Source organism: Poromitra crassiceps (assembly GCF_964638095.1).
Source record: "Poromitra crassiceps genome assembly, chromosome: 8".
Lineage (NCBI taxonomy): Eukaryota > Metazoa > Chordata > Actinopteri > Beryciformes > Melamphaidae > Poromitra > Poromitra crassiceps.
In genome coordinates this window covers 16,232,624-16,259,191 of record NC_139629.1, presented here as the reverse complement: position 1 = coordinate 16,259,191, position 26,568 = coordinate 16,232,624, and the positions used below count along the sequence as shown (strand labels likewise).

Genomic DNA, 26,568 nt, shown 5'->3' with positions numbered 1-26,568 from the left:
GCGGTTCTCTTCTCATACTCTATCTGCTGTCATTTCAGTGCGATTTCTGCAACCCTCCTCCACCACATCCTCCTCCATAATTATTGAACATTTCATAATCATTGTTCACATGTAATTAAATCATTGCTGATGTTAATAAATAATTGTTAACTAAATAAGTGTCTCTCCTGATTGAAATTCAATTCCCCAACATGGCATAGCTTGATACATGAATCAAGGTTGGTTGTTGTCATGAATTGATGATTGGAAAAAATCAAGTTCGTAAAAAGTAATCAATAATAATCAATCTTCACAACTGGTGACAGCCTGTGAGTGACAGTGATACAGTACTTCCTGGTACAAATAGATATAGGTGATATGATGTAGACAAATATCAGAATAAAAATGGGAAGCCAATCTGCCTAACAACTTTAAGGAAGAGATAATTGTGTAAACTCTTTCATCTTACATCAGTAATTGTTCACTCATCTCACCTTCTTTGCTGGTTGCTTTACCATTTGGCACAAATGGAATATACGGATTGTTGACATTATCCGTTGTTTTGCTTTTATCTCCCCACATCTGTCAGTCGGTCAGAAAACACATTGTTTAAGGAGAAATACAGCAGTGAAAACACAACAGGCAGATTTCAGAGGGTGCACTGCTGAACTGTAACGTGCAATTCATTCAATAAACAGCTGAGCAGAAAATATTAGTTTTTCGATTCTGAAGCAGAGTGCCACTCTTCATGGAACCCGTATTACAGTGATAGATTCCCCCCCCCCCCCTTTGGAATGTTAAAGGAGAAGTTCACCAAAAAACGATGCTGATTTATTTTACACATGATCTCACACATACTGAATCCGAAAACTGTAAACATTTTTGCAGACATTCATTTAGTTTGACCGTTATTGAGAGTTAATTTGAGTTAAGTTGTGGACCAGTGATCATGCACAAATGACATTGGGCATTCTTCCAACAATCTGATTTGTTCTCTTCATCTTAAAGAAAAAGGTGTAAAATCCTTATATTCCCAAAGCTGGATCATGTTTCCTTATATTAGCAGTACGTACGTAAGCTGGTGATGTGAACAACTATTGAAGTCCCCATTGACTTCAGTACAGTACAACTGAAGTCAATGGTGACTGGTTTCCTCTCCAACACTCACTTTAGTTATGACACTTACTGTTACTCAACAATGTGACTATGTGTCACCATCATATTAATTCATGGAACATGAATTGTACGTACTGTAGGGAAAAGAAAGCTTCTTACAGATCAATTTATGTGAGAAAATATTATTAAGCAGTATTAAAAATAAATACTATATTGGGGTATGTATTAAGTATCACTGTAATACATGGGTATCCATAATAGGGAAATTGTATAATTGTGCATACAAAATGTTAAGAGGAAAACATATTAACATAAAGTGCAGAGGTCAACATATTGATTCACATGCGTTCAAAGAAGGGGCAAGGAACTATTTTGATAAGTGATTTACTGTTTAAAAGTACCTCAGACTGCATCACAAGCAGCTGATATGTAAACTTGGAAAAAGTAATAACTTGTGAACGATATGTTCCATACCCCTGCTTTTAAGAACGGTGCTTTAGCTACAGAAACAAGTTCCTATCCAAGCATCCTATTTGATTATTTAGCTTAGTGAGCAAAAGGTTACATGAAATTGCTAAAAAGGTATCTCATGCTATTGCAGCTGCATTCAATTATAGGCTGGAAGTGTTGGGCTGAAAACACACAAAAACAAAGAAAGACAAAGTGATGTGCGAGAGACTCCAGAGAGCAGGGATAACGAGCACTGATCCAGCATCATGCAGCATTCACACAGTGAGCAGGGATAACGAGCACTGATCCAGCATCATGCAGCATTCACACAGTAACGAGCACTGATCCAGCATCATGCAGCATTCACACAGTGAGCAGGGATAACGAGCACTGATCCAGCATCATGCAGCATTCACACAGTGAGCAGGGATAACGAGCACTGATCCAGCATCATGCAGCATTCACACAGAGAGCAGGGATAACGAGCACTGATCCAGCATCATGCAGCATTCACACAGAGAGCAGGGATAACGAGCACTGATCCAGCATCATGCAGCATTCACACAGTGAGCAGGGATAACGAGCACTGATCCAGCATCATGCAGCATTCACACAGTGAGCAGGGATAACGAGCACTGATCCAGCATCATGCAGCATTCACACAGTGAGCAGGGATAACGAGCACTGATCCAGCATCATGCAGCATTCACACAGAGAGCAGGGATAACGAGCACTGATCCAGCATCATGCAGCATTCACACAGAGAGCAGGGATAACGAGCACTGATCCAGCATCATGCAGCATTCACACAGTAACGAGCACTGATCCAGCATCATGCAGCATTCACACAGTAACGAGCACTGACTCCAAAGCATGGCACCCATTCTATCCCCTCCAATATTCCGCCACTATTTAAAGCATGGCACCCATTCTTCCCTAAAGCGAGGCACCCATAAGCTCTATATGTGAACATGTGTTTATTTGGCAAAGGGACTCACTACTAAAGCCTTGCAGCCAATTAAATTAGGCATAGTTTGGTTGCTAAGAAATCGACATATGTCCGTTTGCAAGATGTGTGTCTATATTTCTCTATCATATAATTGTTCGATGTGTTATTATTACTACTGTAATTTGTTAATGTTGTGTCAGCTAGTCCTCCTTTCCCTGTTCTCTCCATATAGTCTCCCATACTCCTCTATACTCCCATACTCTTCCATACGCTCTCTCCTCTCCCACATTTCCCATTCTCTCCCCACCCCCTCCCTCCCCCTGCTCTCTTCTCCCCCACACACCCTCCCGCTCCCCCCCCCTTTCCCCTCTCCTGCTCTCTCCTCTTGCTCCTTCCCCACCTCCTATACCCTCCAACATTTCCCATTCCCTCCCCACCCCATCACTCTCTCACATTCCCCCTGCTCTCCTTCCTTCTCCTGCTCTCTCCTCTGCTCTATCCTTCATTTCTATATTTTCTATATTTCTCTATCAATTGTTCAAAATGTTATCTTTATTCTGTATATTCTTGCTACTGTTGTGTCAGCTAGAATTAGCTAGACATATTTTCTGTGAAGCCCTCTGAGCAGTAGCGGAGCGTACGCCGGGGCAGAGGGTGCGGCCGCCACGGGCCCACTCGTCAGGGGGGCCCATCAAAGATTTTTTTTTTTTTTTTTTTTTGCAGGCCAGGCCACCTGGCTGGCAACCTGTGTTTTTATTTTTCTTCTTCAGAACAAGCTTGTCTGTAAAGTGGCTTCACTGTAGTCTTTCTTGGACATAATATTACTTGGCTCAATGAGTGACAAATTGTGTTTTCGGATATAGGGGCTATCAGCTATTTTACAGTTGTGACTTAAAATGACTTTATTTAATAAAGTCAGTGGTGTGAGTCTGAGAGGAATTCAATCAATAGACAATAACATTGGTGTGTTTAAAATGAGATATTCCACTAAATATGGCTAAAACCGATTCAAACATGCAAAAAAGGCAAATTTTTCTTCGCGGCCTGGCAGGCCCGGTTCTACGGGGGTGCAAAAGCATGCATTGCACCCTTATTTGTCTGCATGCTCAGTTGAAAAGTAAAAAAAAAAAAAAAAAAAAAAATCTTTTTTATAAATGCTACAGCTGCAAACTTACTGTTTAAACTTGAATTATAGTTGTTGTTTTTCTTTGTTCTTTGATGTGATTTTATGGCTTTTTGGCACCTATATGTAACCTTTTAAGGTTGAGATAATTGTATTATCATTATATGGTCCAAATATTTCAGTAAAGCACTTGAAACACTTGAAATATTCTTGCTTGGGTGGTATCATTCTACTTGAAATGATGGTCAAATGCATTATTTTTAGTAAAATAACATGTCAAATTTTTCGGGCCCCTTCCTATCTAGGATGCACCCCTAGTCATCTTGTTCTGGAACTGGCCCTGCGGCCTGGCCTGGCCTTCAAATTTTTTTTTTTTTTTTTTTTTTTTGATGGGGCCCCCCTAAGAGCTTCGCCCCCTCTGGGCTGATAGGGTTGCTCCGCCCCTGCCTCTGAGACATGCTTGTGAATTAGGGCTATATAAATAAACTTGACTTGACTTGACTTGACTGATCCAGCATCATGCAGCATTCACACAGTAACGAGCAGTGATCCAGCATCATGCAGCATTCACACAGTAACAGAACCCCAAACCTAAATCTGTGCAGAAGCCTGAGGAAAAGTGGTGACATCAGCTGGCAAAAAGACCAGCCAATAGACCCGTTTCACAGCAGCCATTTTGCATCTCAAAGGCAGGGTGAACACAGGTCAGGTGTAACCAAAACATTAAATTCATGTTTATACACCATTATTAATGCCATCTTGTGGACCAACTGCAGCACACAACTTTTTAAGTACCTGTTGTAATGAGAGGACTGATCAAAGTATACTACAGTATCTTTGAACTCTAACTACTCTTTCATACTTTGTACTATACACTCCATTCAAGCTTTAAGCTGGTCAACACTTTTAGTAGCCTACTTTTACAATCACTTATTCAGCTTTTTGATACCATTTGTACTTTTAGAGAAATCGCAGTTTAGATTTTATACTTTTTTCAACCATTATAATGGGATCCATCCATCCTATGGAGCCTGCAGCCTTGAGTGTGACGCCACGATTCACTCGACCAGACTTTACAGGCTGTACTGCTTTACAACATTCACACATTTTAAAACTGTGACCGTTCACACAACTTTAACACTACATACATTCCTACTACATACTACATCAAACCCTTCGGCTACTTCTGCTCTCACTCACAATGTCAAAATATAACGGCATAAGATGTATCGCTTTTGAGATATTCATATTTCTTTGAGACAAGTATTCCACTCTTTTTCCAATTGCACAGCAAATAGAAGGCAACTTGTCGCTTCAAATTGGTCCTCAAGATGGCGGCGCAACAGTCGTGTGATCAACAACAATGTATGAATAGCAGATTGCCAGGGCACCTTACTTTTCACCAGTAGATGTCAGGCTTCACCACACATTTGGTGTGGGTTAGTTACTCTTAAGAGTGCTGGATAATATACCCCCCCCCACACACACACACACACACACACACCCACCCAGTCGCAATGGCACTAAGTAGCATCTGGATGGCGTTTATTTATTTATTTTTAATCGCCTACTAATATGATGTTGCATTGAACACGTGTGTGTGTGTGTGTGTGTGTGTGTGTGTGTGTGTGTGATTGCACTTGTGTGCAATCAAGTCCAGTTGTGAAGCTATCTGCTACCACTTTGGTTTATAAGAGAGATGGGAGAAGTAAACAGAGGGTGTGTTAGTAGGTAGCAAGCCACATTGGAGCCAGATGGCAGTTGGGAGAGTTAAGGAAGGGGGGATCAGGTGGGCATTTATGAGGAGACAGGAGGGGTGTTAGTGCACCTTCTTAAACTTCCGGCCGGGGATGGGTACAGAGTAGTTTTTGAATCTGGAGAAAAATCCACCACCATCCGCACCCTGCCAGAAATCACAATTTCAGAGAGAGGATAATAATAATTAGGTTATGTGGTAATGTTATGGTCATGCATGTGATCATTACACTGATAATTGGTCAAGGGGAAAGGTTCGCACGCACGCACGCACGCACGCACGCACGCACGCACGCACACACGCACACACACACACACACACACACACACACACACACACACACACACACACATATAACTTACTTTTGATGGAGCTGACGGTATAGGCCCTGTATGAGAGGAATTAATTAAATCAGTTACTTATTACGGTAATGCAGTGATTCCCAAACTGTAGTGGCCCACTAGTGGGCCATGGAGGTACTGCAGGTGAGTGGTCTGCCAACACTCCCGATTTTCGCGGGCAATCAATGGCTGTAGAAGGGTAATTTTTAAAGCTACAGAGGAGATCCTGTTATCAAAAGAAAGTAGAAGACCTAAGGCAGCCATTGCTCCCAAGCATAATATGCTAGCTTGTTGGGGAAGGGGGCTAAATAACACTCCAAACATAGGTTAAATTTGGGCAAGGGAAAACTATTTCAAACCAATTTTCATTCCGATAAATTGAGTTGAGAGGTCAAGGGACCCCCCCTTGAGCTCTCAACTCAATTTATCGAAATGAAAATTGGTTCAATCTGTATCCACCAGGTATCCCACCAGGTAGCATTTTTCAAAGCCTAGGCTTTGAAAATGCTACCTTAATAACTTGTGGGTTGAGTTCTTCTGTTGTTGCCTCATCACATTTTGTCTCAACAGATGTGTTATGCATGCAAATATTTCTGATGAGTAAGTGGGGAGAAAATGTTGGCAATCTGCTTTTGGGTATTTTGCCGAAATGCTTTTGTAAGTGGATGGATAATTAATTTCCTGTTTTTTTTTTTTTTTTTTACCTTTATTTAACCAGGTTAGTCTCATTGAGATTGAAAATCTCTTTTTCAAGAGAGACCTGGCCAAGAAAGCAGCATAAAGTTACAGACACATTTTACCATAAACAATACAAACAAAAACATCGTATGCCCCAGTTCACATGCTCTGTTAATGAAATAAAAAATATATATAATATAAAAAACGTATCGGGAAATACATCATCTTAGTCTCGTGTGTTGATCAGAGTTGTGATTAAAGGGTTGGGTGGGGCCCGGAAGACTTTCAGATTTCAAAGTGAGCCGCAGCATTCTCAAGTTAGGGAAACTGACTAACTGATGTAGCCAGGTTTTATTTATTAACTATCTCTGCTGATTCAAACAAAATAATCCTCTTGCTGTAGGCGTACAGTACATTTTTAGCAGTACACAGAATAGCGTGATCCTCCCACGCGCTACGTCCTGCCGGTGAAACTCCTCACTGTCAGGTGAAAAGAAGCGGCATGGCGACTGCACATGTATCGGAGGAAGCATGTACTAGTCTACAACTCAGATCGGCAGAGGGGGTGGAGCAACAACCGGGACAGCGGGGGGAATTGGACAAGTACAATTGAGGAGGAAAGGGGGGGGGGGTCCGAAAAAAGAAAGAATTGGCAACTGCATTCTCTCGATTTTACTGCCGTCGTTGTTTTTGTTGTTGCTGCATAACTGTACATACGCCCTTTTGACACCAAGCAAAACCCACTCAACGCTGAACAAGCATTGTGGGTAGAGGATTGTAACAGTACTTAGGTCAACTCAAAATGCATGCTGACGTAAGTAAATCTAGCATGGCAGCAGGATCGCACCGTTTTTACTATTCATACTTTACTTTACTTTACTTTCATATCCCTTTCATATCCCCATTACAGCTAATATATTCAATTAATGTAAATATGTTAATATTCCCATGAAATGGGTCGGCTTATAGATTCAAAATGTTATTTTATAATGTTGGGAGTGCAAGATGAGCTCTGAAACAAAGACTGCTGCTAGTTCTCCCTCAGTGTTTTACAGATCTTTGAATGTCTCCCAGGACACATCAATAAGGCATGTGTGCTGGGACACATCTCCCAGGACACATCTATAAGGCATGTGTGCTGGGACACATACAACAATGTATTATACTAGCAAAAAATAAAATAAAAATAAAAATAGAGTGATATAGATGCCAATAGAGTGCCAAAGGCACGCCCTCTTCCGGGTTCGCCATGTGGCCTAGGGACTGAAATTCCCCATTTCATTTTCCAATTGACGTTTCAGAAAATCCTTACAAAAATAGTTTTACAGCTATATTCCGCATCACGAGAGACAAAAACGAATAAATAAATAAAAGAACAAACAAACAAACAAACAAACAAACACACACACACACACACACATAACGTTTTTTTGTTGTTGTTGTTGTTGTTGTTGTTTGTTTGTTTTGGTCAGAGTGAAATGTTCCATGGTTTCCCCTGATTCTGAATATAGCTGAGTCGCTTGGTTTGACAAAGTAAAACTCTTTTCAGAAGGATTTTATGAAATGTCTATGGAGAGATGAATGGGGAATTCACTTCCTTAGTATAGGCCCCGTGGGCAGTCTTGCGATGGAGAGAGTTCGACACAGGCTAGTTGTGTCAGTTGTGTTGCTGGATAGATTCAAGATTCATTGTATTTGTCATCTTTCTTGTATACTTGCCTACATAAAAATAAAAAAAACATTTTGTTCCCCAGCAGCCCGTAGCAGTACCACAGAAAAGACCACAATCAAGAATAGGCTATAAAATCACTGAAATGACTTGCGGGCAGGTGTTTACCTCCGTCTCGTGGACAGGGCTCGGTGAGCACTCTGAGCAGACCGTCTGGTTTGTAGGAGTAGTGCTCCACCAGCTGGAGGGAAGAGAGCAGTGCACATGTCAGAGTGAAACCTGACAGGTGAGGCCTGTCAGGTACAAACGTGACTTTGATGACTTTTGGAACGTAAATACTTTTTTTTTTAACGCTTCAAAAGGCATAAAAGTGATTAACGTTCATGAAGATTATCCTGCTGAACCCATATTTGCGTTCCCATACACTTTTGTTAACCACAGACCTTATTTTATGCATTTAAGTGAAATCCCCATTCTAAAACCCCATAGACTTTTCCACTGATGAACCAAAATGGCGGCGATTTCTGGATAAAGCCTACAAAAATACCTCATCCCTGCGGTACTCAATTAGATAGGACAGTGGGTATACAGGAAAGGTGGGGAGAGAGAGGGAATGACATGCGGCAAAGGACCACGGGTTGGATTCGAACGCGGGTCGGCCGCGCAAAGGACTAAGCCTTTGTGGTATGTGTTCTATACAGTCCATGGTTCTACCAGGTGAGCCACTGGGACGCCGCGTACATAATTACTTTTGAAATTAAGTAATAAGTAATGCAATGTTATTACTTTTTAAAGGAGTAATAAGTAACTAATATTATGTAGTGCAGGCCCGCCTTGCCCCTCCTCCGCTCAAAAGTCACGACTCTTCTCGTCCCTGGCACCATAATGGTGGAACGAGCTCCCCCCTTCCGTCAAGACGGCCGACTCACTACCCATCTTTCGGCGAAGACTAAAAACACCTTTTCAGGCTCCACCTGGGCCGCATCTTGAACTAACATCTCTCTTTCTAAAAAAAAAAGAAGAGAAATCCTTCTCAATCTACTTCCTACAGGTGCTACTCTATTCCTTCAAAGGTTGTAGCTGTCTTAGATTGTGTTGCAAAGTTGATTCCTCTACTGTTGACACAATGTGATATTGTAAGTCACTTTGGATAAAAGCATCTGCCAAATGACATAATGTAATGTAATGTAATTATACTTCCTGAGTAACTTGCTTGACAGGTTTGTACAATCAGGTCAATGCTTCAGAGCATAATTATTTTAGTAAATTTGTGCATTTCACGTAGGTCCGTGCTTCTAAAGCCCATTTTGCTATTTTAATTTGACAAGCTGACATGTGGATTTCCACCCCAGACTTTTGACAGATACTTTTGGCTTTTGCAGTTTGCCGTCTGGCTCTTCTCCTAATATCATTGACCCGTTCTCTACAGTACAACACAGTACAGTTCTCCTTCGACCAAGGCAAAACCATAACCAAATGTGCTATCTCCACCCTGCAAGCTACCGCCCCAGACTCTGTCACAACAACAGTGCACTTTAGGCTACTTATTCTGGGCAAAGTTTTCGCCTTAGGAGGCTGAAATTTGGCATGGATGTCGTGTGTGTGTCTGTGTGTGTGTGTGTGTATGTGTGTGTGTGTGTGTGTGTGTGTGTGTGTGTGTGTGTGTGTGTGTGTGTGTGTGTGTGTGCGTGTGCATGCATGCGTGAAGGTGTGTGTTTGCGTTCATGCCAACTGGCTAAAAGGGCGTGGTGGGGGGCACATTTTGAAATGCAGGGCGGCAGAGGCAGATTAGGGTGGGCTGCCTCTGCCATCCTCCATTTTGTAAATTTGCATATGTGGTCGCAGCTATTATGAATTTGCACTTGTTTTTTTCCCCAGTTTTTGTTCGTTTTTGTTCATAATAGGCCTTAAAAGAGAGCCAAAGTGGACGTCACTTCCTGCCACCACCATTGGCGCCAACATCTTAAAAAAATATGAATGGTGGTGAACGTCCAGAGACAAATACTTTTTTTGATCCCGTTTGAATTGTGCCATGAGGTACACATTTACATTTTGTCAATTTAAAAGATAATAACTTTGCATGTCAAGAAAGTCGCAGTTTGTCCTGAAACTGAAACATAATATTTCGTTTTGTATGAAACCGCTCGATCGGCTACATCTCTCGTGTCGCACAATATACGTCACACCAACAACAAAAATGGCCTGGTGGGAGAGACGTCACTTATGTGTAAAAGGAAGGCACTAACGCTAAAAAAAGTTTGCCGTTTTATGCGGGGAGCGTCGCCGTGTAAACAGGGCCTAATATGGTTAAAGTGCAGTGCACTGACCTGCCACAAGGTGTCAAACTTCTTGCCGTCCGGGATGGAAAGCTTGCTACGCCTGTCCCTATCAATGCGGTAGTGCATGACTTGTCCTTCATGTAGCAAACACAGAGCGTACGATCCAATCGCATCCCTCTGTCGTATTCTGCAGAGAGAGAGAGAGACAGAGATGGAGAGAGGGAAGGGGATGAAATACAACTATAACTTTACGGGACGTAAGTATCATGTTTCTAGATATATATTATGTCATACATGTATGTATATGTATATCAGCGTTATACAGTCTGGTGGCCAGTAAAGGCCCAATTATACTCTACGTTAAAGCAGCTACGAGCAAGATTTTCGATTGTTATTAAACAGTCTAAATTTAATATCGATGCATCACATCTTACCTGTAATAGTAGACAATACCAACGCAGAGTAGTCTCGCTTGAACCCCGAGTGAATCGGCCAGTGCTAAGTCTGTCTGTGGCCAGGGCAGATCAGGAAGTGAAGTGAAACGGTTTGCAGCAGCCACTTCGGCCATAACCATAAAATAACTTCCAGAAAACCTGTTAGAATATAACGAGAGATGTTCGCGAGAATAGCATGTGTTCTCCTTGTTTATGGTCTGTTGCTAGGCAGAGCGAACGGGGGACGGCAGGCAGCTGCGTTTCACTTCTGGGTTTCACTTCCGGGTTTATCCGGTCCGCCGGTAGAGAGAGAGCCCCCTGGTGATGCGAGGTTAGACAGACACAGACTCTATAATCATCAAGAGAGCAATCTCCGATTCACACGGCTTTGGTCTCAGCTACTATTATAGGTAAGATGTGATGCATCAATATTGTAATTATACTGTTTAATAACAATCGAAAATTTTACTCGTAGCTGCTTTAAAGACGGACAGAGCCTTCTGTCCGTAGATTTGCGTTCATTTTGTGCGTTTTCTGTCCGTCCTCTGAAAGCTTACGGATACGCATGAAACGCAGCAAAACCACATACACACTCATACATTTAATTTTTAGAATATACATTCTAAATATAGCTGAATTGCTTGGTTTGACCAAGTCAAACAATTTTTATGAGGATTTTATGAAATGTGGATGGAAAAATTAATGGCGGATGAAACCCCTTGCTTTGTATGCCTAACCCGGAAGAAGGCGTGACTTTGGCTCTCTATAATGAATATCTCACACTGCGTTTGATTGGAAAATAATGATTTTAGGATGATTGACGAAACACACAGAACAGAGCTCTGTGTGGCACACACACACACACACACACACACACACACACACACACACACACACACACACACACACACACACACACACACACACACACAGACACACACAGACACACACACACAACACACACACACACACACACACACACACACACACACACACACACACACACACACACACACACACACACAGGCTACTGCAGGAAGTGCCTGCAAACTGTCACAGCGGAAACCACAGCTCTCTCTCTCTCTCTCAAGACCACTGCCTCTCAGATGAAGGAACTAAAAAAAATACCCCCCCCCCCCACACACACACACACAACACACACACACACACACACACACACACACACACACACACACACACACACACACACACAAACACCACTGCTATCTGTTCAAAATACTGCAAAGTGGCTACATTTCATTTGTTAAGTGTGATTAAATGGTGAAGTACTTAACACGTTTTACTGTCGTTCTTGCAGAATTCTTGTTGACTTCACTTCGGCATGTTAATGTTTGTTTTTTGTCATTGACTGGCCTACCTCTGCGCTCAGTGGAAGTTTTATGTATTTTAACAAAACCATTTTAGACTTAACTGGACCAACGGGACTACTTGAACTTTGACATTTTGAACTAAAACTGTGTCCTTGGGGATCCACCTGTTTGGGTCCCCAACAAAAACGGTAATAACTTATTTTCACTAGAATACCATCCATAAGTAACACAATAAATGAATGTAGGACTATTTTGGTCATGTTTTCTTCTGTAATAGTCAAGTCATGTTTATTTGTATAGCGCTAGGGACAAAATCTTATCAAATGGGGGTCCGTGGTCTAATTTGTGTCATTTTAGGGGTCCTTAAAGGGGTCAATAGTGGTTTGAGAACCACTATTGGATCGCTAAATATGCACTACATGTATCATATTTTAACATTAATACAGGAAATGCCTTTAAAGCACCTACAAACTAATTGTAAAAATAAAATAATTGACAATAATGCCAAAACCTTACAGAAATTTTCCATTAGTGTGGGAGCCACTTTGAAGCCTGGCCTCAGAGCCATCTCGAGAGATGGTGCCATGGAACCAGGGCATCTTCTCATGGGCGGTGGTGGCAATGCGCTTCTCCAGCTGGGGCCTCTGGCTGATGATGGCCTGCTCCAGAGCTGGCCCCTAGAATAAGCACAAACATATTCAGGCCAAGCTACAGAGCCATGAGACATGTCTCAGTCGGGAATCAAACTAGCGCTCTCTTGTAAGACGGGGACGGTACAGGTCCGCCAATCCCGCACCTATTCCCTTAGGTGCCCGCGACGTACATGCACTTCAACATGAGACAGGCATGAATGTGAATATTAACGTTATACACGTCATATGATGTGTATATCGTTAATACAATATTCACATATCTCGAAACGTGATATGCAATGCTGACATTTTAAGCCCATGTCCAGTGTTGGGCAAGTTACTTTCAAAATGTAATATACTACATATTACTAGTTACTTTCATTTTAAAGTAATAAGTTACTTTACAATATTACTGTCTGTGTAGAGTAACTCGTTACTTATTACACTACTTTTGCCTTACTTTCACCAAAGTAACAGCAGTAGCAGAATGACATCGCCGCCCCGGAACCATCCCGAAAAATAATTTCAACCGTCTTGAAGTCAGTGTAAACCGTCCAAAATTCAATGTTATCCTTTTCCTTTGTTATTGTCATCTATTTAGTGGTTATTTGCATAAAAACACACAATTTGATTCGGAAATTATTGTATCTTTATTTAAATAATGTGGTTTAATTTAAAAAAAAAGTGACTCAATTTGTAACTTGTGTTACTTGACAAAAGAACTGGTATAATATGACTGAAATCCTATTGGTAATAAGGTATATTACTGAGTTACTGCTAAAAGTATATACATGTAATATGTTACTTTTGTAATTAGTTACCCCCAACACTTCCCATGTCACACCAATCAAACATTCTACAACAAACACAGAGAAATAGATGATGTAGGGTTGGGTGTGCCATGGCTGTCTGTCCATGTTTGGAGATGTTTGGTCAGATTCAACATGTTCAATCCTTGTTTGTCTGTGTTTAGCCCACACACACAACAGCACACAACAACTGTGGATAATGTTTGTTTGGTGTGCCATGTGCTTTATTCTGTGGACTGGGCTGGTTGAAACGTACCTGCAGTTTCCAGGTCGTCTTGACGTATTCCCGTATGAGCTTCTCCTTCAGGTCTTCAAACGGGCCCACCTTGGGCTGCATGTTCTTGGGCCTGTTGCAGGGCCTCTTCAGGACACACACCAGGCCATCGGGCTCCTGCGAGTGGTAGTCGATCACGTCCATGGGGTTTCTGTGGCTCTTGCCTCCAGCAATGGCATAGCGATCATTGGGTTCCCTCTCGATGGTGTAGTGGTAGATGTGGCGCGAAAAGGCTACTGACAGCGCAAAGCCCCCCAAGTAGTTCCGGCTTTGACGGAGCAGGTACAAGCCGTTAACCATGCCTGCCTGCTTCAGGTGCTCCTCCGCCTCTTCCCGGGTGATGTTGCCATAGAAGTAATGCAATGAATTCACTATCTCAGCCATGTGGTCTCCTGGCTATTGGCTACCTGGAGAAAGGGCCCACACCAAGTGTCAATGGAGTCACCTAAAAAAAAAGGAAGTAGAATAAAACATTAAGATTGGTTGCTTAGCTCTTGATACTTGGGGTATAGACAAGACAGCTTACTGTGTTGGAAGTTTACTGTGTGGGAGATTAGTTAGGGTGCTTTCTCACTGGGAATGATTGCTTTCGTTTCGCCAAACTGATGCTGTGAAGGATGTTGAAATTGAACAAGCCCATTATAGTAGGGACGTTTTATGAAAAGGCCAAGACTGATCATTTTAAAATTCCTGCACTAGAGGACAAGCAGATGATAATGTACAATCACAGGCCAAGAAACTCAAAGGAACACGGATTTATGTACACCAATGAATACTACTCTGATCTTATCAAGAAGAACAGGAAGGAGTTGCTGTCTGAGCTGAGTGCCGCCTGGGAGAGAGGTGATTGTGCAGTGTTGAGGTACGACAAGCTGATCACCAAACCCAGGAAAAGTTCCTGAAATGCACCTTCTGTTGAGGTACGACGAGCTGATCACCAAACCCAGGAAAAGTTCCTGAAATGCACCTTCTGCTGAGGTATGACAACAAGCTGATGATCAAACCCAGGAAAAGTTCCTGAAATGCACCTTCTGCTGAGGTACGACAAGCTGATCATCAAACCCAGGAAACGTTCCTGAAATGCACCTTCTGCTGAGGTACGACAAGCTGATCATCAAACCCAGGAAAAGTTCCTGAAATGCACCTTCTGCTGAGGTACGACAAGCTGATCATCAAACCCAGGAAAAGTTCCTGAAATGCACCTTCTGCTGAGGTACGACAAGCTGATCATCAAACCCAGGAAAAGTTCCTGAAATGCACCTTCTGCTGAGGTACGACAAGCTGATCACCAAACCCAGGAAAAGTTCCTGAAATGCACCTTCTGCTGAGGTACGACAAGCTGATCACCAAACCCAGGAAAAGTTCCTGAAATGCACCTTCTGCTGAGGTACAACAAGCTGATCACCAAACCCAGGAAAAGTTCCTGAAATGCACCTTCTTATCCCAAATAATGACATCGAGCCCTTTAAAGCTCCCAAACAAAGGCTTGCACATTCCATGTGAACATCTGTAGCATAAGAAACAAGACTTGAATAATCTGGTGCTTGCTAATTCCAGCTCTGCATGTATTGATCATACTAATATCCCTGAGCTCTGCATATTAATTATACTAATGTGCCTGAGGCTGTAGCTACGTTCGTAGTAGCCTAACCAGAGATACTAGAACTAGATACTAGAGAGACTAGTGCACTAGCGCCCACCATGATCCACCAATCACAGACGATCATACAGCGAGCTCCACCAATCAAAGATGTCAATATTACACTTTTTTTTACACATTATTATTATTATTTTTTTTAACAGATAAAGAAAGAAAAACAAAAACCACAAACATCTACAAAAAACCTAAACATACACATATACAAACAGAACATAACCCCCCTCCCCGCAGGAACCCCCCACCCACAAACCCACAAAGATATTAGCTCGCAATACTATGTCGATATTACACTTTAGTATTGTAGTCTAGTACTTCTCCATGACAATGAATAACAAATGTTTAAAAATAAACCAGGATGACATCATACAGATTTGTGGCTTCTACAGGAATATATACCGTCGTTTCCTAACTAGCTCGCCCGTGGTAAGTCTTTTGGTTACGCCATTATGACTAATAATTTAAAAAAAATGTCATTGCAGAATGTGAATGGGGAAATACTCTCCTGGAACCAAGTTGTCACGTGACTGTTGAGCTCTACTGTATGCAGCTTGAAATTGTGAACAGAAGTGGCAAGCTGAAGCTATCATGATTTTTTTTTTGATATGCCATTTACACCCTGTTTTGTTTGTTTGTTTGTTTGTTTGTTTGTTTTACACCCTGAAATCTGCAAAGGTTACAGCTGCTCCCACTTGAGCACCTGGCTACACTGAAGTTTCAGCTCAAAACAAGGTGTAAATTATAGCTGCTGCACAGCAATGGGTCGTGGCCGGGCACGACCCATTGCAGACTGGATGCTTGCTGGTGGTGTTTTATGGGACTGGATGCTTGCGTGTAAAAACACACACTGCTTCCACTTATATAGGGTGAGTCAGGAAGGATTTATGACATCACTGATGACATCACAATTGCTCGAGTGACATCACTGATGGCATCACAATTGCTCCAGTGACTGATGACATCACAAATACAACCTAATTGCCCTAGGTAATTAGGGCAGTTAAGATGCTCTTTAGGCAGTGCGTCAACATTTTGATGCACTGTGGGCTCAATTTCTGACCGGTCGAAAATCTGTTTTGATACTTTTGTGTAGGACAGTCTAACGATGCAGATGCTGAAGTTTGGTGTCGTTTGAAGAAAAAATGTGGGAGGAGTAGGGTTTAATTAGTTTGACAGTTTTTGCAGTTTTGCTGTCTTTAGACTTCCTAATTGGCCATAGGTTGCAGCGTACAAACGTTTCTCCTCATTTGGGCCCACATTTTGGTGAAAGTTGCAAAGCCGTAGCACGTATGCCTGATTTTTTATGAATTTTCAAAGTTTGAAACTTTAGACGGTCGTTGTAGGACTATTGGTGCTATTATTGGCACTACTATTGATTATTGGTTTGGCATGGGACTGGACCTTTGTGCAAAGTTTGGTTAGTTTTCATGCATGGGAAGTCCAACTTCCCGGGAGAATAATAATAATACAGGCAAGTGGCCCTGCCGCTTCGCTGGCCCGGCCACTAATTACGTCTTTTCAAGTCAACTTGGCATCTCAGGGCTTGTGGAGACTTGGATTATAGTGGGGCTCAAAAAATGCACTTTCAATGTAAAATAGGTCGCTTCCGGAAAGAAGCGCCAAAATTTGCACAAATACTCCTTGTGGATTGTTATTTTGATAAAAGTAATTGGCCACGCAGAAATCTCGATCTTTCCAAGATGGCCGCCATTTCCCGCCCCAAAAACACTATTTTGGGGGCAACTTTGGGTAGAATTGTCCAATACGAATTATCTTGTTATCAAACCATACATTTATGACCACAGAGAAGCCAGATTTGTTCCATGTAAATTTCAAAATGGCTGCCATTTCAAAGATGGCTGCCATTTCAGCTATTTTTACCATAGGATTTCACTGGGCGGCTTTAGCTCAGGAGGTAGAGCGGGTCGGCCAATGACGCAAGGGTTGGCGGTTCGATCCCCGCTCCCTCCCAGCTGCTGTCGTTGTGTCCTTGGGCAAGACACTTAACCCTCCTTGCTCCCGATGGTGTGTAGGCACCCTGCGTGGCAGCCTGTCGCCATCGGTGTATGAATGGGTGAATGTAGACTACCTACTGATTGTAAAGCGCTTTGGATAAAAGCGCTATATAAATGCAGGCCATTTGCCATTTGCCATTTGCCACTGTCCAGGGTGATTTTGATGATTCTGGTGTCAAATGACAGGTTTTTAACTATGGAAATTTCATTTGTATATCTCCTTTTGCCATTTACTCTGCATATATTTTCAAAGTAATGTGAAAATATGCATAAACAACAGTATTTTAGCACAACTTTACCAAAAGAGTTTTGTTATTGGTGTACTGCTAGGCTTGGGGGGGGGGGGGGGGTTTGTTTACAAGATTACCCCCACTCCACACACAAAAAAGTGCTGCCCCTTTAAATCGGCTGTCACTGCGCTGCCAGCGGTCATTTGGTGGTCGCTTGGTTTGCCAACTTCTGTCTAATCTACTAAGAAAATTTCTAAACTACATTCTGTGTCTGTAAGTAATAAGTTACATTTATTTTTAGATATTTACCATCTCAGCTTTGATACTATATACTTGAAAACTTGAAATAATTCTAGTTTTTTTCTTTGACTGTAAAAATGCTAGCTAGTTAGCATAACAGTTATAGTACACAAGCTAACCATATACTATGTTGTGTACAGTATACTGTATTGTAACCTACTTGTTGCCTCATTATAGGCTATGTAAATGCAAAGAAGTTATACACATTGAGACACATTGTAAGTTGTAATTTATTTAGGCTATTTGTATTTCAGTTTTACAGTGCTTTCAACAGTAAACATCCAAAGACTTTCCTGCTGCCTCTTTGTTTATTGAAAAAACCTAGCTATCTGCCAAGCTACCTTTAGCCAGCACCTTAATGATGGCTGTGTGTGTGTGTGTGTGTGTGTGTGTGTGTGTGTGTGTGTGTGTGTGTGTGTGTGTGTGTGTGTGTGCACCTGCAGGACACTCAGGAGATGACCCCCCCCTCATTGATTTCCTGTCCCCACCTTGACTCTCATTCTTTCAAAGCTATTTATTGTTTTAGCAAAAATGTATGTAATTACTTTACAGCAAGGTGTCCATTTATAAAACTGGTAATTATTAGATCAAATGTACTTTATTAATTAATAAATTAATGTATTTATTTATTTATTTATAGCTTATGCATATTCAATTGTAACCAAATAATCGCTCCCTGTGAAAATAAAATGTCAATTTCCTATACATTTCTAATAAAAGTTGGCTAAAATACTGTTGTTTATGCATATTTTCACATTACTTTGAAAAGATATGCAGAGTAAATGGTAAAAGGAGATATACAAATGATTTCTGATGTATAATTTTTAAATTTCCATAGTTAAAAACCTGTCATTTGACACCAGAATCATCAAAATCGCCCTGGACAGTGAAATCCTATGGTAAAAATGGCTGAAATGGCAGCCATCTTTAAAATGGCAGCCATTTTGAAATTTTCATGGAATAAATCTGGCTTCTCTGTGGTCATAAATGTATGGTTTGATAACAAGATCATTCATATTGGAAAATTCTACCCAAAGTTGCCCCCAAAATAGTGTTTTCAGGCTGGAAATGGCGGCCATCTTGGGGGGGAAAAAAAATCAAAATTTATGCGTGGCCAATTACTTTTATCAAAATAACAGTCCACAAGGAGTATTTGTGCCAATTTTGGCGCTTCTTTCCGGAAGCGACCTAAAGGTGCTGTTTTGAGCCCCACTATTAGGTGAACAGTATGGAATATGGATATGAAGCAGTTTATATTTTTTCCCCTGTTGTTTTTTTATGACCCTGGCCACACTCAGCAGACTCGCCTGATGCGGCCGGTCTCCATTTCTCCAAACTGGGAAAGCACCGGCTGCATTCTACTCCATGTAGTATTACTGACTGTCAGCAAGTACCTCATACCACATCAAAAAATCACAACTATCCCTAAGTCACCAATTTGCTGGGGAACCCCTGGACCCCCCTCAAGGCCCCCAGGTGGTCCCCGGACCCCAGGTTGAGAACCACTGATCTATCATATTATTAACATTTACTGGTGCTCTCTGTGTGCGTGCGATGCTTCCTATGTGGTATACATGCGCCTTGTCCTATCTGCTATGCGTGCGACGCTGCACTTCTCGTTCTGTGTGCTAGCTGAGCTGAGCTACCTGTTATTTGCCAATAACCACTGAACAATAAACGTTGGGACAGTTTTGAATAGTGTACATTTACTTCCATACTTATAGGAGCAATGACTAAGTCTGACTGCTCCATACCACTTGGTGATCATACAGTATCAGTGGGGTTGATACCAATCACCCAGTGATTACTTGGTCACTTTCCAGGCTGTACTTTACTTTGGAACTAATTGTACTCCATATAGTAAGGTTGGAAATATTACACCAATAATCATCATTCACAAGGTACCAATTGTTTCTATAAGGGCAAATTCTGTGATTATAATAATTAAACTCCAAATAGCCAAGGTGATCAATTATATTCAGCAACTGAATTGTCAATTGTCAAGCAAAGAGGAGATCCCAACAAACAGAAACATAATAAGGCAAACAGCAGGTATGATTCCATTTGCTATGAAAACAACAAGCAGAGCAGAGAGGCTGCTGGGAAATTGTCAATATCTTGATTTGTGTCCTTTTGGTCCTAATGACTTTCTAAAAAACAAAAACAAAATATATTATAATATATATATATATATATATATATATATATATATATATATATATATATATATATATATATATATATATAAAGTTTATATATATATATATATAAAAAAAAATTAAGACTTTTTTCCTTTTTTCAATGTTTTTCAAAATACTGTCCATTGAGTATTATTGTCATCCACAAAGTTTTCATATTAAAGATTTAATTTAATAAACAAAGTCAGGACAAAGTATGGTAAAAAAAAAAGAAAAGAAAAGAAAAAAGCGCTCCTGTAAAGTTACTCAAATGTCACTTCTGGTTCTCACCTCTCGTACAGTAATCTCACTTTCTTCCGTGAAGTAATTGGATTACAGTTTGAGAGTTTCCCCATCATAAAATAACAACAAGATCTGCTTTATTTGCTGACTTTAATGACTTACTTTCCACTTTCCAGTTGGCTAATTTACACATCAGAAGAGGGGTGGAATAAGTGTGCAATTAAATATATCAAAGGAAAGCAAGTAGAAATGTAGCAGTGTAGTGCCGGTGGACATTATTACAATTTATTTGACTAAACAAAAATCCAGTTAGAGTTAGTATGAGTTAATTTGTTATATTAATATTAGAGTTAGTATGAGTTAATTTGTTATATTAATATTAGAGTTAGTATGAGTTAATTTGTTATATTAATATTAGAGTTAGTATGAGTTAATTTGTTATATTCATATTAGTTGTATAATTTGTATTTGTCAAGCATATTTTTTCTCATTCAAGTTAAATGCAAGAAACCAAGTAGTCTATTATTAGATCGACTAGCGGCAGTAATTGATTATTAAATCAAGAGATCATACAAATATAATGGCACAAACAAAAGTCTCTAAAACAAAGTGACAAAGCGAGATTTGAAGTTGCCACTTTGATTATATCTTTCACAATTCTCTGCAAGGCAAGCTATCTTTAGATATATGATGTTTTGATGTATATCTTTGATCTATTATTGCACAGATAATAGATCTGAGCGATCACTACAAAAGCAGCTTCCCTGCCTTAAAGAGGAAGACAAAAAGAAGGGGGAGGGGGGGGCAAAATTAATTTGCACTAAAGGAAGCCCAAGGCGGTGGCTTGCGTCAACGTATTTCTAAAAAACAATAATCAAAGAACAGTAAAGGAAACATGTCTTGCACTTCTGGATTCACACACAGAACTAAAATGATACAAGATAATGTAACGGTAAATAATAATAATTGCAATTTATTTGCATGTTTGATCAAGTGAAATTATAGAAGTGAAACTGACGGCTTGTAAACCCCCCAAGAATACATCAGAAACTATGTTGGACGTAGCATAAATCAATAGTATTTCATAATAAGAACAATATGAATTTATCAAGTGTATAAGAAGTTTAAAGGCCCCGACCTCAAATGCTGAGTGACTTCTTTAATCTGGCCTTTTGAATAGTCAAGTAGACCATTATATATATATACATATATATATATATATATATATATATATATATATATATATATATACATATATATATATATATATATATATATATATATATATATATATATATATATATATATATATATATATATATATATATATATATATATGACCATACTGTAAATACCTACTGTTGTACTGTATATATCTAGAGCTAAAAACAATATAAGCTGTGGCTAAGCCATTTATCTCTGTCTCTTATCTCTAAAAGCAAAACATTACATTTGAAAAACAAATAACCAAAATTAGATATCTTTATGTGTGACATAAAGCTGCAGTCAATCATATCAGAGGAAATAATGGAAAGTCTCTTCTCGGGTCAGAAAAGAAAATGACCTGTTTTTAAGAGATATTTCTGAAATGTTATAGAAACAAGACTGACAGTTGACAGTTTGGACTTCACTCAGACACACAGACACAAGCGGCTTTTACATTCTTAAAGAATTGCATGATGGAAAAGAAAGAGAGCAAAAAGCTAAAAATAGTGGATGTTTCCAAATTAAGAATTATATGACCAAGTGGGAACATAAACACAACATACAACTAGGATGGACACGCCAAATGCATTTTATACTCACCACAACAAGTAGACTTACTGTATATGTGCCGGTCAATTTGTTTGTTTGTTTGTTTGCTCGGTCGTCTTCTAGTGCAGTTTGCAGTCCTCCCCGAAGACAGCCATAGTCAACTGCCAGCAGCCTGCACAGGATGTGAGTAGGTCATCTTAAATTCAGTTGCTTCAGAAGAAATAACTCAACCAAACTTGAAGCAAAAAAAAGTTAAATGGTTAAAGGACTTATTAACTGTATTAAACTGATTAAAGTATTAGACCGATTAAAAGTATATCCTCCTCTGAACTGTCATGAAAACACAATATAGGAGGTGGCGAGCTTTTAAGCTTCCTCATTTCAGTTACTTCCTTGAGTATTTCTATTTAATGGCTCTACTTCCTTTTTTCTGCAGCACTGACCAACATCAGTTTGCCACACTGAGGAAATAATGCAAACAACAGCACGGAGTGCTTCTTGGAAAGACTCTTGCATTTTTTTGGAGTTGCCAAAATGTTACCTCCACGTAAGCATTGCATTTTCTTCTGTCAGTAATTGTTATACATGTAATTGTGGTTCTTCTTCAAGAACTTCATTTTCATGATGATCTATAATAATGTTTTTTGTTTTGTTTGTTTTTACTGTGCTTATATGCTATTTTAGAACACTTTGGGACAATGCTATGCTTTTGTGGAAAAACGATGTTCTGAAATCACAAATTTTTTCAACCTTTATTTATACAGGGGCAGTCTCACTGAGAGCACCCTGTTGACATTCACACACACATTCACACCTGGAAGCTGACCAGTACAACCACAGTCTGATCTGCTGGCCACTGAGCAGCTCCACTGGAGCGGTTGGGGTTAAGGGCCTTGCTCAAGGGCACCTCAGTGGTGGTAATGAGGGAGGGGCAAGCGCTGTTCCCCACCCAGATTCATCCTGCCGGTCCCGGGGATTGAACCGATGACCTTCCAGTTAGAGTCCTCAATGGGCCTGAAAGTTCAAACCCAACCCGGCCCGACCTTAGTAAGTTGAAGCCCAAGCCCGAACCCGGCCCGAGCCTGTCAGGTTGGGTCGGGTTCCGTCGGGCTCGGGCTGAAACGGAGAACTCTACTTCCGGTCACTAACCTTTAGGCCACCACTGCCTTAATATACAACTCTGTCCATAAACAGGCATGAATATTAGGCTACTGATCAAAGGGGAGGCATGGATGATTACGTCTGGTTTACATTTATAGTATGTGTGTACTGTGTATGAGGAAATGTATGTGTGTACATTGTGTGCTGCGACCACAGTGTCTTTTTGAAAGTGTATTGCTTATACCTGTTTCTCATCTGTGGTCCCTATCTTTGTTTTATGTACACACAAAACACAACTGCATTAGTCAATGCAATGCAGTCTGTTAAAGTGCACCCTGCTGGTGGCCTATTTAGGTAAAGGTTTGAGGCCTAAAGTGCAGCCATTACTGTAATGGGAATTTCTTCACTAAAGTTTGTTGTGTACTAATACTTTAAAATAGTATTAACTGTTTATTTTGTTTCTAACAAGTTCTTGAGACTAGAAATATTTTACGATTCGCCCGCTCCTTTCTAGCATCCCTTGCTGCCTCGCACACATGTGGATGCTCGCCCGCACACCTCGCACACATGTGCATGATCGCCCGCACACCTCGCACACATGTGCATGCTCGCCCGCACACCTCACACACATGTGCATGCTCGCCCGCACACCTCGCACACATGTGCATGCTCGCCCGCACACCTCGCACACATGTGCATGCTCGCCCGCACACCTCGCACACATGTGCATGCTCGCCCGCACACCTCGCACACATGTGCATGCTCGCCCGCACACCTCGCACACATGTGCATGCTCGCCCGCACACCTCACACACATGTGCATGCTCGCCCGCACACCTCACACACATGTGCATGCTCGCCCGCACACCTCACACACATGTGCATGCTCGCCCGCACACCTCGCACACATGTGCATGCTCGCCCGCACACCTCGCACACATGTGCATGCTCGCCCGCACACCTCGCACACATGTGCATGCTCGCCCGCACACCTCGCACACATGTGCATGCTCGCCCGCACACCTCGCACACATGTGCATGCTCGCCCGCACACCTCGCACACATGTGCATGCTCGCCCGCACACCTCGCACACATGTGCATGCTCACCTGCACACATGTGCATGCTCGCCCGCACACCTCACACACATGTGCATGCTCGCCCGCACACCTCACACACATGTGCATGCTCGCCCGCACACCTCACACACATGTGCATGCTCGCCCGCACACCTCACACACATGTGCATGCTCGCCCGCACACCTCGCACACATGTGGATGCTCGCCCGCCCAACTGGCAGTGCTCATTTCTACGGTGCCTCGTTGGTTTGCCCTCGAGGTCTCGCCCACAGAGACGCAGACGCAGCTTGCACCCTACACGTGCTCACCCGGAGACGTCGCACGCAGCAGCTTGCATGCTACACATGCTCACCCGGAGATGTCGTGGAAGCGCGGTCTCCTGTGGATTGTTGGAAGTGCGGTCTCCTGTGGGTTGTTGGAAGCATGGTCTCCTGTGGGTTGTTGTAGAAGGTGGTCTTCTGTGGGTCGTTGTAGAAGGTGGTCTTCTGTGGGTCGTTGTAGAAGGTGGTCTTCTGTGGGTTTTTGTAGAAGGTGGTCTCCTGTGGGTTGTTGTAGAAGGTGGTCTTCTGTGGGTCGTTGTAGAAGGTGGTCTTCTGTGGGTCGTTGTAGAAGGTGGTCTTCTGTGGGTCGTTGTAGAAGGTGGTCTTCTGTGGGTCGTTGTAGAAGGTGGTCTTCTGTGGGTCGTTGTAGAAGGTGGTCTTCTGTGGGTCGTTGTAGAAGGTGGTCTTCTGTGGGTCGTTGTAGAAGGGTTGGAATAAACAAACTATGTGGTCGTATGGGTTGGAGACCTTGTTTCAAAAGCAGAATGGAAAGTTTCTTTGATGTGTGTGCGTGTGTGTCTGTCTGTCTCTCTGTGTGTGTGTGTGTGTGTTAGGCTACTGTGTGCCCATGCATGTGTGTGAGAGAATGCACACTGAGGGAGACAGAGACAGAGAGACAGACAGAGAGAGATAGACAGAGACAGAGAGAGAGAAAGAGAGAGACAGACAGACAGAGACAGAGCGAGAGAGAGAGAGAGAGAGAGACAGACAGACAGACAGACAGACAGACAGACAGAGAGAGGGAGAGACAGAGACAGACAGACAGAGGGAGGGAGAGACAGACAGAGAGAGAGAGGGAGAGAGAGAAAGAGAGAGAGACAGGAAGAGAGAGAGACAGATAGTGTATGGTAAAGCTGTGTAGTAAGTGGGGGCAGTCAGTCGTCTTATAATCAGACCACATTCCCAACTCAGGAAGTGCCATCTATGTTGCATAACATGCTGTAGTGTGAAACGCACTGAGCAGCCTGCAAACTCAACTCCATCTACAACAACGTCTAGCTTTGAGCTGGAAACAGCTTCTACAATTCAGAAAAGGATTTAAAAACAAGGGCATGGTATGATAACAACATGAGGACGATTCCTATGTGTAGTTCAGCAATGTTTGATGGTCGCCACTGACCATTGATCACATGCTATCATCGATGTCCATGATGGTCGGTGGCAAGCATCGCAATTTGCTGTAGCCTACTATAAACTGCCCTTTATGTCTTACATGTATAAAGTAAAGCAAAGAAACATCAAGACAAAATATCCCGTTTTTTATATGAAGTAAAAGAAACTTGGTCAGTCATTTTATAATTAGAACAGTCACTATAGAGAGCCAAAGTTGACGTCAATTCCTGCTTCAGCATGTGCACCAAGAGATTTCATCTGCCATTTATTTTCCCCTAGACATTTCGTAAAATGTTTATAAAAACTGTTTTACTTGGTCAAACAAAACGATTCACCTATATTTAGAATCAGGAGAGGCCATAGAACATTTCATTTGGACCAAAACGTACAAAAAACTGCAGATTTTTTCTTTTAGTTTTGGTCTGAGTGAAATGTCCTATGGTCTCTCCTGATTCAAGAATAGAGCTAAATCGCTTGGTTTCACAAAGTAAAACTATTTTTTATACCCATTTTATGAAGAGTCTATGGGAAAATAAATGGCGGATGAAATCTCAGTGCGTATGCCTAAACCGGAAGTGGGCGTGACTTTGGCTCTCTATATGCTTTGATATCATTAAGATTATTGTGCCTTTAACTAGTGATGCAGAGGTGTGTGTGTGTGTGTGTGTGTAATTGCCTCCTCATTTACAAAATCAAATTATTTACAAAAAAACACGTGTCATGTGACACGCCTGCCGTGTCACATGACTGCAATGTGT

The 26,568-nt window shown here is 41.5% G+C and overlaps 1 protein-coding gene across 3 annotated transcripts in view; it reads right to left on the bottom strand.

Moving 5' to 3' along the window:
- The window catches only part of syk (spleen tyrosine kinase), a 35,901-nt gene extending 11,151 nt beyond the window's left edge, over positions 1 to 24,750 (bottom strand). Inside the window, exons 1-9 of one of the 3 annotated variants that reach the window (XM_083641398.1) lie at positions 24,730 to 24,750; positions 22,267 to 22,369; positions 13,803 to 14,265; positions 12,622 to 12,782; positions 10,389 to 10,527; positions 8,230 to 8,302; positions 5,736 to 5,761; positions 5,446 to 5,520; positions 474 to 561 (exon numbers count right to left, since the gene is read on the bottom strand). In XM_083641398.1, the coding sequence (XP_083497524.1) occupies positions 474 to 561; positions 5,446 to 5,520; positions 5,736 to 5,761; positions 8,230 to 8,302; positions 10,389 to 10,527; positions 12,622 to 12,782; positions 13,803 to 14,204 (964 nt within the window). In that variant the 5' untranslated portion in view covers positions 14,205 to 14,265; positions 22,267 to 22,369; positions 24,730 to 24,750. Of the gene's footprint in view, positions 1 to 473; positions 562 to 5,445; positions 5,521 to 5,735; positions 5,762 to 8,229; positions 8,303 to 10,388; positions 10,528 to 12,621; positions 12,783 to 13,802; positions 14,266 to 22,266; positions 22,527 to 24,729 lie in introns of those variants that run through there. The other 2 variants (XM_083641397.1, XM_083641399.1) reach the window with 2 other exon arrangements.
- Positions 24,751 to 26,568: the final 1,818 nt, after the last annotated feature.